This window comes from Halichoerus grypus, chromosome 1 (assembly GCF_964656455.1).
Source record: "Halichoerus grypus chromosome 1, mHalGry1.hap1.1, whole genome shotgun sequence".
Taxonomy (NCBI): domain Eukaryota; kingdom Metazoa; phylum Chordata; class Mammalia; order Carnivora; family Phocidae; genus Halichoerus; species Halichoerus grypus.
This window is the reverse complement of record NC_135712.1, coordinates 168276371-168294187: the sequence shown is the minus strand read 5'-3', so window position 1 is coordinate 168294187 and position 17817 is coordinate 168276371. Positions and strand designations below refer to the sequence as shown.

General features: G+C 38.3%; 1 protein-coding gene across 3 annotated transcripts in view; it reads left to right on the top strand.

The window, feature by feature from the left end:
- GRM7 (glutamate metabotropic receptor 7) overlaps nucleotides 1-14536 on the top strand; it is a 932433-nt gene extending 917897 nt beyond the window's left edge. For all 3 annotated transcript variants that reach the window (XR_013449112.1, XM_078075756.1, XM_078075741.1), the window contains one exon: nucleotides 13863-14536. Coding sequence is in view for 1 of the 3 variants with exons in the window: in XM_078075756.1 (XP_077931882.1) it covers nucleotides 13863-13912 (50 nt within the window). In the remaining 2 variants the exon portion in view is untranslated. The remainder of the gene's footprint in view (nucleotides 1-13862) is intronic.
- The last annotated feature ends 3281 nt before the right edge of the window (nucleotides 14537-17817 follow it).

Genomic DNA, 17817 nt, shown 5'->3' with positions numbered 1-17817 from the left:
GTACAGTAAGACAACTGTCATTTTTTGCCATAGTAGAACCTGCCCAACTCCTGCCTCCCCATCTGGCTCCAGTTGACTAACACAGTCTCTCAAAGTACAAGAGTTCAGTGTTACACTTTTGCAGAGATGAGGCAGTGGCTAATGATGGCAGTATAGCTGGATGGAAGTGGAAACATGTTGACAGTGACTTGACAGATTCCTTTTTCAATGAATGGAGAAATGCACTAGGTGTTCTGACAACTCCTTAAACCTCCTTAAGGAAAGTTGGCGGCACCCTACAAGCATCCAAAATCCAAACAACTAGTTTGGTTTCATTTTACAGGCAGCCTGACCTTCTGCTGTGGAAGGACCCCTTTCTTTCAAGGGAAAGGCAGTGCACACACAATGAGTCAGTGTTATGTGTGTGACATTCTCCTAACACATCCAAAGAAAAGCCGGATCACAGCTAAAATATATTAAAATTATACTAAATCCCATTCTAAGTGTCTCACATGCATTAACACCTTTTATCCTCATAACACCGTTGACACTATTTTTATGTCCATTTTTCAGATAGGAAACAGAGGCACAGAGAGATAAAGTAACTTGCCCAAGGCCATACAACTAATTGGTGGCTATTCTTGTATGTCTGTCTGTCCATCTTTTCAACTGCTCTATTTTTTACTGTGGTGGCTATTTTGATGATCGCTCTTGAATTAGATCGTCGGGGTTCTACACCAGGCCACAGAAACAACTTCCATTTGTTTTCGTCTCTTCTCTGAGATACAAAACTGTCTTGAGGGCACTGCTTCCTGGTGGCAAATGGTATGAGACAAAGGTAGGGGTAGCTTTCAGCAAAGTTGTGAAGCATAAATTTTGCTTTGGAGATGACAGGTCTCAAGCTTTGTAATCATAAAACTTCTCAAACATTCAGAAAAGTAGAAGGTAAGTAGCATAATCCATCACCAAGGCTGAAGAACTAATATTTCACCCTACTTGTTTCATCAGTACCTATGTAATTTTTGCCTTGAACCAGTTTAAAGTTAACTACAGATACCATAATTCTTTACTCTAAAATATTTTAGCTCATCATAAAATGCAGACATTCTCCAACCTTACCATCATATAATTATCCTATCTAACCAAGGTCACAGTAATTCTCGAATATCATTTAGCACCCAGTCTCTGGTCTCCAATCTTCAGAGTCTCTCAATCTTTCCTGATAGAAGGCACTCTTCTGCTTCCTCCATCCAATTTCTCCAAACCCAATGCCTTGAACCCAGCTGAATTCTAGGGATGAGAATTCCAGTCTCCTGCCCAAATCCCTCAAGTTACATCACAAGTGGTCTGACCTTGAGTACAAAGTGGAACAGGCAGTGGTGGACAGGTCCATCAGGCGTTAGCGTGCAAAGAGAATATGTTTAAGCGAAGACTGTAAACCATCAATTTAAAATTAGGAATTTGAAAGGTATCTCTCAGGGTTGTTAAATCATCTTAAACTCCTTGAACCTAATCTACACGCTGAAGGGCCATTATCAATCCACCCTATTCAAAGTAACAGATTGGCAATGTGTGAGACAAAAGGAGAAAAGAGAAATATTTCTAGAGAGAACACTGAAGTTGGAAAGTATGGAACCATGAGGCACCTGCTATGGTTGAGCACAGATTATGTTGCTTGGGTTGGTCATGGGAGACCAGGGTGGTAAAACCAGTTTGGTAATATCAGCCCTCAGCCATAATCAATTTCCAGTATACTCTTCCAGCACCTCCAATAGAAACCACTATCTCTACTCATGCACGGCGTGGTTAAGGGTCTGTTCCATCCATCTTCTATCTGAATACAAATTCTCTTGTCTGTTCTCTCTTGAAAGCAATGTTACTACTTACTATAAAGTCAAAATCAAATGTTCCCACTTTCACCAATACAGCTAATATTTTCTGAGATTTATTTTTAATTCATGGTCAAGGATCAGGCACTGCATTTAGTGTTTTTGTCTCTCTAGACTCCTCTAATCTGAAATAGTCCCACATCATATTTTTGTCCATTATGATACTGACATATTTGAAAAGTCCACCAGCTTTCTTTTAGCTTTTAATAATTTGATCCATTTCCTTCAGACTTCCCAGTACACAGTTTAATTATAGAGCACTCACAATTCTGTAACCTATTCTTTGTGCTAAACATTATTAATGTTATGGCATAAGGATTTCCCAAGTTGCTCCATCATCTTAATAACCATTACGTTTGATAGATTTAAATGTCCCATTAAAGAATGCTTTAGAATTTATTTAACCCCTGTCTAGTGTTAGAGATTTAGATTCTTCAAAACTGCAAATATTATTTTACCTCTTCATGAACATCTTTATGCATATAGCTTGGTCCTTTTTATTTGCTATCAAGATTCTTAATACATTTTTAATCTAAATTCATATTTTCCTAGTACTAATCTGTAGGATTTACTATTTTATTTTTTAAGTTTGTTATTTATCTTGAAAAACAAAAATAAATCACCTTGAAATTCACTGTGTTTTAACATTAATGTCTTTGCTCATAAAGATTTACTAATGTTAAATAAATGAGCAAATTAATATGCAAAATTAATAATAAGAAAAAAGGAACATTCCATCATTACAAAGTTCTGATGTTGAAACTGACATAATAGGTTCAGGTCTGAATATAAGCTAGTGAGTTTCATACATAGTGGAAGCTGATGTATGACACCTCACTGTTACATATTTAACCTTTACAATCCATGCCCAGTTTAGCCACAGGGGAATCTGGTCTATTAGATTGAGACCTCTTTGAGGACAGGGACATGTCTTATTCCCTCTGTATCCACAGCAACCAGTGTTTAACACTTAGTAGACATTTGCTTTATATTTGCTTTAAAGTTTTGGCTGATTTCTCTTATCTGCAGCAGATTCCAATCCTTCCATCTTCCAAAGCCAGTATCCCAAAATATGCAGCCTATGAAAGACTGCATCTTTATTCCTGGACAGATATTCAGTTCTCAGGCTCAGTCTTTTGCCTACCAGGTTAAGATGAGCTGGATTCCAAGAAAGGAAGGCAAGTTAAGGTTGCCTTCATCTCTTTCTTTGCCTTGGCCAGGTCTTCTCTGGTTTCTTCTCCTTGAGCCCCCTGGATTCTCTAAGATCTAGAGTTACATTAAAAGTCAACCTAACTGAACTTAACAACACTTGTCTGCCATGTCACATACACCCCCTCCTAAATTAAATATCAATCAATCAATCAATCAAATAAGCACCGTAGCTCTGGCCTCAAGGTACTTCCCCAGGACAATGGCCCTAAAGGCTCTTTCCCGTGTTCTCATGCCTAAGAGAACAAGGTGTTAGCAAGGGCATTGCTAGAACTATGAGTTGCTTCCTCATCTAGAACCCCACTGTAGTACTGTCTTAGAATTCCACTTACCACAAACACAATCCTAATCACTCCATCAACTCCTAGTTGATCTCCTGTCTGCACTTACTACCCACCTCTTCCCTATTCCCAATTCATCCTTCAGGTTACTGTTGGAACGTTCTCTACTTCTTTCAAATATTGGTGAACTTCTCACAGTTCATCTTCATAACAAGAACCCTACATGTAACATAAAATAGCCTTGCCAATCTGAGATTAATCTCCCTAATCATCTTCCCTAGCATTCTTTCTTCTCTCCATGAACCCTGTCCTCTTTAAATGCTCCACACATTTTGCCATTCTCTCCAAACACTCAGCTTTTTCACAAAACATGCCTTTGCCAATGTCATGTCCTCCACGTGGAATGTTCTTCAATACCTGTACCCTTGACTTCTGGTTTCCCTGGCAGAGAAATGTCCACAATTTACTGCTCAAGATTCTCGTCCACTTTGAAACCTTCCTTGAGTTTATGATGGCACCTTCTGCCATGTTGGAATTCTTCATGCATACCACCATTTCTGCTCACTCTCTTTATTCCAGCCATCCTGGATTTTCAGATGCCAACCTCAGGGATTTGCACCTGCTATTCACTCTATGATCCAAGAATTTTCATAGTTTCTCTCTCATCTCCTTCAAGCCTCTGCTCAAATGTCATCCTCTCTGTACCTTACCTATCACCTTTCCTAGGAGGACAACCTTGCCTAATCTGTCTAGCCCCTTAGTCAATTTTTTTTTTCATAGTGTTTGGGATTGCCTGACATCAGCATAGAGTTGAACCTCATTATTCATGGGTTCTCTATTTACAAACTCCCCAGTGCTCGCTTCGGCAGCACATATACTATTTACAAACTCCCTTACTTGCTAAAACTGATGTGTAACTCCAAAACCATTATTTGTGCTTTTGTAGTTGTTTGCAGACGTATTCAGAGTAGGGAGATATTTGAGTCATTCAATGCACACAATCTCAGCTAAGGCTGAACAAGGTGGTGCTCTGCCTTGTTTTAGCTCTAAGGGTGAATTTGTAGTCTGTTTAATACCTAAGTTTTGCATTTTTGTATTTTTGTCGGTTCTTTTGCTATTTAAAGCAGCTCCCAAACTGAAGTGCTATCTAGTGTTCTTAAGTTCAGGATGCATGAGTTATAATTCTGTTGGCCATGAGTTCAATGATAACCAATCAATAATATATATTAAATAAAGCATCTTCAAACAAAAACAAACACAAATCAAGGCTATGTCTTGATTGGTTGATAAAGTGTTGTGGCCAGAGTCTCATAGGAACCTAACCTTGTATTTCCCCTAGGAGCAATGATTCAGTATTCAATAATTCAGTTTATAGCAACTTTATAGAATATAACAACAAGAACTGGCTGCATTTACCTTTTTTAAAAAAAATTATCTGTCTCTCTCCAATAGGATATAAGCACCATACAATCAGGGGTTGTGCAGCTCTGTAACATGGCTAAATTTCCCTGCCTATAATAGTGTTTGACACATAGTAGGTGGTCAATAAATATGTGTTGAATTGCACTGAAGCAGGAGTTGTTCAAAGATAGAGACTATTTTCCCCTACCTCTGTGCCACTGTTTTTAACCAAACTACCATTAGCACACCATAAGCTCTCAGTAATAGTGGAATAAAGAAAATAGAAGTGAATGAATGGACTGTGAATCTCCTACTCCAAAACAGCAAGACCTGGATTTTAGCTAGAGATTTTCATCCAGGAACACTAAGTACTACTCTGCTACTATTTTGTCACTATTGCCTTATTTGTAACATTATCCTCAAGACGGGCTTTCATGCACAGCTTCAGTCTTGGATGCACCACTGCATCCATAATATGCTCCAGAATGCTCATATCTGTAATAGATTGAAATTGCAAAACACACAAAAGCTTTTGAATGCCCAGGCAGAGTGCATAACAAGAAAAAATAGAAATCTTTGATGCAGTAATTTAGAGCATCCTTTTTGTTTCTAGGGCAAAACATATATAGCCTCAATCAAACTACCCAGATTTTAACTTGGCCAAGTTTAAAGATGTTTCCTATCAGAGACCTAGTCTATTTGCTTCCAAAACATATTCCAAGAACCATGTAAACCTCTGCTTGATGCTTTACATCTTAAAAAACAAATTAATTTTTTTAAAGAAACACTAGAATGTTCATTGACTATTTTCATGGCAGAATTGAAAATTGATTTCTCAATTTTAGCTAGGCTGTTTTGGGCCTCTGCGGCTGCTAAAAGGGGAAAAAAGAATACTGTGATTTAAAAGTTACAAATGCAATCTAAGGAGTTACAGCAATAGCTTTGTATACAATAGCACCACATGGGACACTGAGAAAAAAAAAAAGTGGTTGAAAAAGCCAAAGGAAATGCCAAGTTCCCATGTATTCTGGGGCAGGGGCAGGAGGAGGGAAGGGTGGAACTCTCCTTTTCTCCTAAAACATTCCTAGATCTGACAATGACTTCAGAGAGCAGAAGCCTCTCTACAGTGATTCATTCAGTAAATACCGAGCACTGACTTGGTATTACACACTTACTAAGCACTAGGAAAAACAAGGGTCTCTTCCATCCTTACACCTGCACTGCTAATGTCTGAGACACACGAGAGCAATGAGCAGTAAGTGACACACCCTGGCTGTGCTAAGTGCGGCAAAGGAAAAGTAGAGAAGCCCTGAGACAATAGAGCAGGGGCACCTAACTAGCCTGGAGGAGGTCAGGAAAGGCTCCCTGAATCAAGTGACTTTGAGAAACTACAAAGGGAATGAGGAGTAGGAGGTAGTTAGGAGAAAGCTAGTTAACACTGTAGGGAGGGAACTCCAAGTTGAGGATTGAAGATTCTGCTTCAAAATCACTGATGGCTTCCCATGGCCTCTCAACTGCCGTTGTCTTACTTTGGCACTCAAGGCCTTTGACGAGAGACTCCATTAGGAAGATAAATAACCATAGGGATTTTGTCTTGTTCATCACTATTTCCAGTGTCTTGAATTTAGTATGGCAGCACGCATATTCACCGAAATAATTATCTGGACCCTCCTACCCTGTCAACCTTCAGTTCCAGAACTTTCTGATTCCGCTCCCCACACACCTTGATAGGAACATGGTATACTTTTAAATCACCAGCATCCTTTTTTTTTTTTTTAATAAAGATTTTTATTTATTTGACAGAGAGAGACAGCGAGAGAGGGAACACAAGCAGGGGGAGTGGGAGAGGGAGAAGAAGGCTTCCCGCAGAGAGGGAGCCCGAAGCAGGGCTTGATCCCAGGACCCTGGGATCATGACATGAGCCTAAGGCGGATGCTTAACGACTGAGCCACCCAGGCGCCCCGCACCTGCATCCTTCTTATATTTTCCCATTCCTCATCCAGATGAAGTGCCCATTTCACGGAGAAGCTTTCTCAGGCTTAGTACAAAACACCCCCATCCAAGACAGAGTTAATTAGCCCTTGTCATGTATCTCTAAGCACTTATCACAGTCCCTATAATCATTTCCCCAACCATAAAACAAATTCCTTAACAAAAGGGACTACACCTGACTCATACCTTTGTTCCTAATGAAAATGGAGCAAGCACTTCGCACATTTTTTCTAAGGATTTCTAGGATGTTGCTTCTCTGTTTTCTTGAACCGGATTACTATTGTCTGCACATACGGTAGACTGGTCCCATCATCCATTGAACAGTCTCCCTCATTCAACATTGGTGAAGGTGCCAATTTGCTTTGGGGACTCCTCTCAGTGTGAGTCTGGCCTATGAACTCTTGTCTTATGCTGATTGTGTTACGTAGGAAAAACAACAAAGGAAATGCCAAGCCCTTGCTGATGGCACATAGCAATCCTCTCTAAATGTTGTCAAATAATCCAAATTTACAATAATGAGAAGCAAACAAACAGCTTGCAAACTTCCAAGCCATTTTGCAAGATAAGCATGTATTAAAGTGACTGGTATTTAACAGGTGCTAAATAATATTTTATTAGATGGATGGTTGGGTACACGGACAGAAATTCAGATTTTGGATCTTTGGTAACTAGATTAGAATTACCGGTGATGTGGAATCCTGACATATTTAGCTGATTGTATTTTAACCCCTGCCAAGCTCTTTGTGTCAAGAAGTCCAGTTAACTAACATAAAGACAAATACTCCAACATTCTCCTGGTAAGTTGTTGCGGTAGAGCTGGAGGTGGGACAGAGAAGATGTAGAAAAGTCTCAGATTTCCTTAGATCAGTGTTCAACTTGCACAACTGTGAATGCCTCATTTTTTTGGTAATCATATTCTCCATTCTTGGGTTTTCCATCTTTTTGGCCGAGTAACGTGCTACTTTTAGAAGACAATTAAAAGAAAAAAAAAGATTTAGGAATATAAGAAGTTTACTAGCTTTTTTGAAATTCTTAGTGGAAATTAACAATTGAAGGTAACATATACTCATTTGCCATTAAGCGATGGGCTAAGGCCATTTACTAATGAAATGAACAGGCAGGAAACAGCCAGTGACCACAGAACTAAAAGCTAAAAGTATTTCCTTTTGTTTTAGTAACTGTAAACTATAATATGAAGAATTTCTTCCATTTAAAGTATTTTTAGGGACACCTGGGTGGCTCAGTCGCTTAAGCGTCTGCCTTCGGCTCAGGTCATGATCCCACGGTTCTGCATTGAGTCCCGCATCAGGCTCCCTTCTCAGTAAGGAGCCGGCTTCTCCCTCTGTCTTCCACTTCCCCTGCTTGTTCACGTGTGCTCTCTCTCTCTCTCTCTGACAAATAAATAAAATCTTTAAAAAAATAAAGTATTTTTAACTAAACAACAGCTGTGAATCATGGTTGACAGGGAAGCAATGGCAGCAGGGAGGGGAGGCACAGATACCACTTAGAATAGATTCATAGAAAAGTCAGTTTGAGCCAAGTTTCATCAGGCAATAAACCAGTGTTCCCGAGTTTGGTAAGCTTTACAAAGGACGGAAGTAACAGGCAGGACCAACATTTAAGAAAGAACCAAAAGTACATTCTTGTATAGTGGCAAGGGATCCACTAAAAAGGGGAGAGAGGGCTATGCAATCAAATAAATTTGGAAAACAGTGCAAACAGCCTCAGAAGGTTACAAAGTGGCTGCTCAGAGACTTACTCTAGCCCCTGGCCTCTTTCCTTTGATTTGCTCAAGGTTTTAATATGATTTTGAACCTGGCACTAAAAAATAGGCATTTATAATGCCTGGAAGAGAGCCCAATATATAAGATGTGCTCGATAAATGAAAAATTAATTTTGAAAAGAGATTTCAAATGAATAAAAAATGAAACTTTACCTAACAACACAGAAGTCCAGCTCCTCTTTAAAAAATGAAATATCTGACTAAAATAAGGTAACATCCTACAGATCATTATGCTATCACATGGGGAAAGTGTTTTTCAATGGATCGGGGTTCATGCTGTTCCTTAATATCGTACACTTGACTCACTTTGCTCATTTGTACTATATGCCCAGCTGCTATAGGAGAATTCTTAGAGAATCACAAAGCACAACATTATGTTAATAGCCCTGAGAAGCCCCACACATGTCCATGTGCACATGTGAAAACGTGTCTCAGGCACATATGTAGAAATAAAACTGCTGTGTCAATGCTATGTATATCCTCTGCTTTTCTAGGTCTTTCCAAATGGTTCTCTCATGGCGATTATACCAATTTCCATTTTTACCAGAGTAGTCTAAGAATCTGCACTTCACACACTCACTAGTATGTGGTATTAGTGCAAATGCACTTTTTATTTTGTAATGGCTGGGCATGAAATGCCATCTCTTTATTATTTTAATTTGTATTTTTCCAATTGATGAGGTTGAGCATTTTTCATGTTTTTTATCTACAAATTACTTTTTGATATCACTTGATTCATTTATTTTAAATTAGCTTGTCTTTTATTAATTTGTATACATTAAAAATTTTGTATAACACTCCTTTGTCAATTAAATATATTGCAAATAATTTCTCCTAGTTTATAATTTTTTATCATTTAACTTTATAGATGATATTGGTTTTCAAATCTCATTTATTCCAGTATTGTTTGCTATTGAAAACAATTATATTGGGGTGCCTGGGTAGCTCAGTTGTTAACCGTCTGCCTTCAGCTCAGGTCATGATCCCAGGGTCCTGGGATCGAGCCCCGCATTGGGCTCCCTGCTCAGTGGGAAGCCTGCTTCTCCCTCTCCCACTCACCCTGCTTGTGTTCCCTCTCTCGCTGTGTCTCTATCAAATAAATAAAAAAATCTTTAAAAAAAAAAAAAAAGGAAAATTATAAAGTAAGTAGGGTCCATCAATAAAAAAAGAATTAGAAACTTGTTCTATGTTTATACAGGAAACTATATAGTAATTATGATTACCAAATCAACAGAAATAAATATTAAAACCATAATGTTATATGAAAAACAGGTTGCAAATGGATATGCACAGTGATACCATTTTTGTACAATTGAAAAAACACAAAGCAAAACTCTCTATATTTTATGGGCAGCTACGTATGCAATAGCAGCATGAACCTCATTGGGAAAGATGCAGACCCACATCAGACTAACAGGCTGGGATGGGAGAAAGAGGGAAGAACTGGCAGTGGGGGTGGGGAAGTAGGGAAGGCTCAGATGTGTTTTATTTCCTATGGGTGGATGGAGGGGCACCTGAAGCAAAGATGTAAATATATTAATGCACTATTTTCTTTCTTTTTTTTTTTAAGATTTTATTTATTTATTTGACAGATAGAGAGCACAAGTAGGCAGAGTGGCAGGCAGAAGGAGAAAGAGAAGCAGGCTCTCCGCTGAGCAGGGAGCCAGATGTGGGGCTCAATCCCAGGACCCCAGGATCATGACCTGAGCCGAAGGCAGCCACTTAACCAACTGAGCCACCTAGGCGCCCCCTTTTTTTTTTTTTTAAGATTTTATTTATTTATTTATTTATTTATTTGACAGAGAGAGACACAGTGAGAGAGGGAACACAAGCAGGGGGGAGTGGGAGAGGGAGAAGCAGGCTTCCCACTGAGCAGGGAGCCCGATGCGGGGCTCGATCCCAGGACTCTGGGATCACGACCTGAGCCGAAGGCGGACGTTTAACAACTGAGCCACCCAGGCGCCCATATTAATGCACTATTTTCAAGGCTGTGATACGTGATTGTCTACACTTTCTGTGGCTGTTTGAATCACTTCATACATACACTGATATGTGTATATATATATCTACATACACATTTAAATTTTTAACAAGAGCTCACAGAAATATATGGAATATTGTCAATGAACTATGCAGTTCCTTATTATTTAAAAAATAAAGAAATTAAATATGGGATAGAGAAAAGAGGCTTATTTAATCTTATTCAAAATTTTATATTTATGTTTCCCATAATTCAATATTTCTTATAATATCCATAAGACTCTTTTTCTTCTCCATTTTTTATTATTTTTTTCTTCACTTCTATAGACTGGGTTAAAAGTGTTCCATGGACCACACTTGAGAAATGAAGCTTTCGTGAGACAAAAATTCTCATGAGAAATTAGAGAGAAAACAAGCAGTTCACTTGTAGTAGTTCAAGTTAATGTAGTTCAAGTAGTTCAAGTTAATGTCAAATCCAGTTTGATTTTGACAAAACACCAAGAGTAAGATGGAATGTCTAACGTTTTTAAGGAGCAAAGTAATTAGTTCCAAAAACCAGTACCCATAATACTGCTTCATTATAAACATCAACTCTAAGATACCTTGCTTCGAAAACTACCGATGTAGGTAACTTTTAAAAATTCGACAAGGACCCTGCCATATATTCTTAATGTTCCTTGTAACTTTACAAGAAAAACTTGTAACTTTACAAGAGAAAAAAAATTCTATTTTAAAATACTAAAAGTATATTTCCTTAGAAAGTGTTTCACTGTACAACTATCTTGAGCTAAGCAATTTTCTTTTCTAGGCCATAAACTACATTGCTATTCAAATAAATGGAATTATCACACACCACTGGTACTTCTCTTATTTACTCATAAGGCTAGAACATTTTAAAAATAAACATTATAATACATTGGGCATTGCTCTGAAAAGCACATAAGTTGCCATTCTAGGACCTACACAACTCCATTATCATTTTGCTGCAACATTCCTCGGCTATTCTGCCAAGAAAGCATGAATTAAGGCTAATCATTTGTATAAGAACTTTGTAATTTAAAAATACCTTTATGCATTATGTTGCCAGATGAGAAACTGGAATATTTCATACATTTATGCCATTAACAGGCCACAGGGTAACAATTATTCTAACCATTTTTACAAAGGCTCAGAGAAGTTCAATGTCATTGGACTGGTCTAGGTCACACCTCAAATAAATGATAGAGCTGAATCAGAACCCGGGTCAGGTGAGTCCAAGTGCAGCATGGTCTTCCTACTATGGTCTGGAGAGCAAACTGTAGATTCAAACATCAGCCTCATTTTGGAATGCCAGTCCCTCTGAGCCTCAGACCCTTCCTATATAAGGTGGAGATTATAAACAGCATTCGTCTCAAGGCTTACAAACACAAGAAGGTAATCCATGCCAAGCATCAGTGAATTTCCACTAACATTATTATCATTTTGAATTTTTTACAGCATAACCTCATCTTGATGATAGTTTAATACAAACCAATGCTCAGCTTTATGATTTAAGGACAATATTTTCTAACTTCCTTATTCTTTTGGTGAAGACTCTTCCAGAGAAATTGTTTTCAAGTAACCTGTCTGAGGAATTTCAAATATGTTGTGCTTTTTTCACTAGACAGTTACGCTTATACGGAAAACAGTCACACAATAATCACACAATAAAGGTAATCTCAGATATTTAGGTCATTAAACCTCTGGGTTTTTTCTTTGATCCCTCTCCCCCCTCCTTTTTTTGCTGAGGATAATTAGTATATTACCATCTGACAAGGCAGGCTGTGATTATTTCTTGCAGTTATCTGCTGGAGTTATCTAGCTATGACACTGTAAATAGGCTTCAGAGTAAAGAAAACATTTTTAGAAAGTTTTTCTCTTTATATTTAAACCAAGCATATTAGTGAGACAGTGAAGGCTGTACTAACAATGGGAACCTTCTTAGAAGGCTGAGGCATTATTGATACCATGTATTTATCAAGGAGGATGCACCATGACCCAGCCCATGACCAGATTTTCCAGAGGACCCTCAATGTCATATAATTCTATTTTCTCCTCTAATTTTAGTTAATAAATGCAATGTGATTTAATAGAGAAATGAGTCTGAATCTTTAAATAAAAATTTACCAGAAGGAGAGTCTGAATTTTTCATGCAGAAAATAAAATCTGTCTTTTTGTAGAGTATCTGTAATATACTCGCTGTGTTACCTACTCAAAGTTCAGATGCAAACTCTCTCAGTATGCTATTGTAGCTTCTCCATTCTTCTAAATTCCCATATGAATCCCTACTTAAGAGGTGTGCAAGAATTCTTGTCACTTGTTTATATTAAATGAACAATACTACTTAGAATAAAAAACAGTAAGTAAAATAAGCCATCAGTAAATGCTACGTGACAGTTACTTTGTGTCCAACAGAAGCTGATGCAAAACTACTAAGATTTAATGAATAAAGAACATGTCACATTACAGCAATTGTATTACCTGGTATTGAGAACTAGAGTATAATATAAATCAGTCATACTTTGGGATCTTGGTGTCTTTGTTTCCAGCATGAGGACAGGAAAGGGTCTGATTTGCTCATCAGTGGCTCATCAGCTGCTCATCAGTGCCTAGTCCCATGTCTGGCATATGGTAGGCAACCAATGCTGAATGAATGAATGAATGAATGAGTAGAACTGGGTTCTAGAATCACTATACCAAATAGAAAAGTAATTTATTATTTAAAGAAAACAAATAGAAAGCGTGCATGGTGAGATTTAAGTGAGCCTCAAACTTTGATGGAAATAGTTCTACAAATTACCATTTACAACTTACTGATGATAACACTGTGCAAGTCAGTCACTAGTAATTTGATTGTGTGAATCCTAACTGAAGAAGGCACTGGTTGACCTAATCTGTAGTCAATGGAAATTAATCGCAGTGACCCAGGACAGACCTGTCCCAAGCAATGGCCATTTATTATGAGAAGGTCTGGGAGAAGATCACACAGCGAAATATCCTGCAACATGGATGGGCCCTTTAAGCTTAGGGTAGGCTAATTAGGAAGTACGGCATCCACTAATTAATTTACTAAGCATTACAAACCTTAAAGAGGGAGGTTGGAGACGTCTTAGAATAGAGAGCACAGATGGTTTGAGAATTGCTGGGCACTGCAAATTTTAGTAGACAAAACCTTAGAAAGAGTCATAGGAATCCAAAGTGATTTGTGTGTTCCCCAGTGGTGCACGGTTCCATCTTGACATTGTATTCAAGTCATCCCAGATCTAATTCTGTTTCTACCTTTGCAAATAAGGTCATTGCTACAACTGACTCTTACATTTTTTTTTTCAGGCCCTGCTGCAAAAAAGAAGTATGTCAGTTATAATAACCTGGTTATCTAACCTGTTTCATTCCATGGAACCATGGAGGAGGAAGACCCTCAGTTATTTTGTCACCCAACCTGGCACAGGACTCTTGGTCCTGCCCACTATCCATCACTGGAGGAGCATCCCTGGCCAGGAGACCAACGTTAGAGGATCCAAGTGTCCTACACAGCTGCTTTATGAAATATTCTTACTTTATCTTGGCTTAATAAGTCACTGGCATCGGCACTGCCAACTCGCCTGCAAGTTTGGACCTTCCCTACGACAGGGAGCGTTGAGACTCAAGTCCCACCCAGGCTCTTCAGGATGAACCACCGAGAGCCACAGTGAACGTTTTGGGGCTGACCTGTCTTTCTATGTATGTACTTCGAGACTGCAAGGTTTTGAAATTTTCTGTACAGTTTGTGAGGACTTTTGCACTTTGCCATCTGATGTTGTACCTCGGTTCACTGTTTGTTTTCGAATGCCTTGTTTCCATACAGCCCTATTCTCTCAGACGGCAGAATATGCGGAAAAATTTTGAAACAATTCTAATGTTAAAAAGATCTCGGCAGACTAAAAAAAGGAAATTAAAACCAGGTATGTAATGACTGTATAATTATGATTATAGTATCACTGCAAATCATGTTGTTTTTTTTTTTTTTAAAACAAAAAAGATATTTAAAGACCAAAAACTGTGCTGAGAAAGTATGCCCCACCTATCTTTGGTATTAGGATAGGTCCCACAAAAGGAAGGTATTGGCTGAACTGAATAGAGGTCTTGATCTTTGGAATGCATGCCAGTAATGTATTTTACAGTACATGTTAATAATTTATGTTCAATATTTGTATTTGTGTTCTCTTTTGTTATTTTAATTAAGGTATATGGATATTTTGCAATAATTTTAATAATGATTAAGCTATTTGAAGAAAAGAATATGGATTTTTCATGTCTTGAGGTTTTGTTCATGCCCCCCTATGACTGACCAGTGTGATAAGGACTTTAAAAAAAAAAGCATGTATGTTTTTTACCGTTTGTAATAAGTACTTTCGTTAATCTTGCTGCTTATGTGCCAATTTAGTGGAAAAACACCCTTGCTGAAAAGTTCCCTCTTACCATTCTCTTTCAATTCTGTGATATTGTCAAAGAATGTACCAATAAAATACTTTGGTTAACTTTTTTATTTCCTGAAATAAATATTTTTAGTTGTTTATCCCCTTTTAGTTATAGCTTATTTCATAAAATCTTAAGTCAGGAAACACTGAAAACAACCAAACTTGTTAAAGAAACAAGCCTTAGCTCACAGGTAAAGCCGTATCTGATATGCAAATGATAAACCCAGAGGTGCTAAATGTTCTCATAAAAAAGGAGTATCACAAAGCCCATGCATTTTGTTTCCTTAAAATCAAAGACCTGACAACCCTCAGACACTGACTCAGTAAGTTACCTGTCAAAAATAACCAAAGTGTGAGTAACTGAACATAATAAAAAAATTAAAAATAATAAAAATAAATGCAGAAATTAAAAAACAGTGTCAGAGGGAACAGAAAATAAAGAAATATTAGCTTCAATAAACAATCTGGGGGCAAGTGAGTGAAAAGATAAATGTCTCTGTGAAACTTAACCGAAGGATCTAAATAAAGATTACTACAACAATGCATTTGTCTATACTTTCAAACAAATATGGTGGCCATGTTGACAGCAAGATTAAGACTTGGGGTTCCCCAAACTCAAATGTAGGAAATACTCTCATGGATAAACTCGCACTAACTCGGGTGTCAGGAGTACAAAAGAATGTTGATTTACAGAGGATGACACTGGTCTTTAGCAGTGAGGGCAGGACCCCCAAATCCATTTAAATGGATTTAAATAGCCCATTGTGGATCTACTTGTAACTGATTTTCTACTGTGTCTAGAATCCACCAACCTTTTGCTGCTCCCTTGGCCCAGGAAATGTGTATACAAAGACTAGAAATCTCATTTCAGTATAACACTGAGAAAAATTAAAATGTCTCCCACCTTTTCCAATCCCTTAAACACCCTTCAAACAGTAGACCAATGAGATAAAAAGCTAATCACAGCAGATATGAGTTTTGGATCATCCATATTTTCAAGTGGTAGAGCCAAATAACTGAGTGTGAGACCTGGCTCTCCTCCTGCTAGCTATCCCAAGGGAAGTTACAGAAACATTCTGAATCCTCCATTTCCTCCACTGGAAAACAAATTAATACTATTACATATCTCATAGACTTAGGAGGATTAAGTGAAAAAAAATCCATGCAAAGGGCTTAGAACACTGCTTGGCACTTGGTTAACTCGGCACATGTTCGAGCATCAGCACCACCATGGTTGTTCTATCTTGTCTTAAAAATAAAATGAAGTGCACAGTGCTTTTTTCATTCCAGACATGCAAACACAATCGGGTAAAAGGGCACATGGGCAAGCCAGGCTGACTTCTGGCCATGTAGGAGAAATAATTTATTTCACCAAGAAATCATATTAAGAGCCTTTCCTGATGATTCCGACGTATAAGCAAGAGTGCAGACAAAATAACAAAAGCAATTCCACGTAGGATTGGAAAGAACTACTTGCAAGGACCTTTGCTCTGCCCCTGGATCCTCAGGGTAGAATTGAGATGACAGTGATCAAGACAATGATAAGGATAAAAGTTAAAGCTTCTGTAGCACTATACAAGGAATTGTTATTTATATACATTAGATTATATATGTATATATACGTTTAATACATATTGTATACTTCATATGCATCATACACCTTATGTATGTCACATGCATTACAATGTACACTTTATATACTTTAATTTATAATCCTCAAAAGACAGTTCTAATCATCTTCCACAAGCTCCCTTCCCAACCAGGTGTCTGTAGCCCTAGGACAGATGTAATAGAAAATGAACCAATAGCAGGCAGCAGAACCAATGCCCACTCCCCTCCAGGTCTCCCTGCTCTTCCTCAAATATACCTAGCACTGCCCTTGCCTGTTCTCTTGCCCAGCACTATCTCCCCCCACGCAGCCACATGACACCACTTCCTCAGTATTTCTAGTTTCTTCTTAAACATCATTACATCAGAGGTCTTTTCTGAGCTGATCTAACAGAGCAGCCCTCCTCCCCCCACATCACAGAGAATCCAGTGACTTGCTCTATTTATTTATTTATTTATTTATTTAACATTTATTACCTGACTTTTTAGATTTGTTTCTTTGTCTTTGTTGGTCCCTTCCTGCAGTAAGAACTAGGAGAAAAGATATATTGTCTGTTTTGTTCCTTGTAATATTCTAGCACTCAGAACAGGGCCTGACAAGGAGTAGGCATTCCGTAAATATTTGTAAAGCAATCTGTGAAAGGAAGAATGGATGGATGAAGGTAAAGAGTAGGAGAACATGGGAGGAGGGCTGGAGCAGTCTATGTGGCAAGAGGGGCTGGAGCTGGGTCTCAAAGGACAGGTAAGACCCAGGTGATCCAGGGGAAGCAACAGACGAGCCATGAACATTGTACACTCAGCCTTTGCAGTAAAGGAGAGAACAACTCCTATGACGCAGTGCTTCCTTTCATCAGAATGTGAACCAGAATTCAGAAGTGGGAAGTTGATGCAGATGGCTGGGTATGCTACATCAGAACCCCTTTCGTTTGAAGGAGGGAAGGAGACGTGATAGCAAGAAGGTACTAGATTCAGAATCACAACTCCTATGTCAGAGCACGTATCGGCTATGTGATCCTAAGCAATCCACACATTCCTGGGGCCCTTCATGTCCTCATCTTACAATATCAATAAGACATGGATTCATGTTGTTTCATCCATCAGGTCACTCTGTATGAACTTGGTCTGAATGTTAACTTCACGATCAAAATGTGCTAACCAAGTCTGAACACAAAAACCAACAACACGGCTGGAGGTGGGGTGGCTGGGGTCCAAGTGGGGAA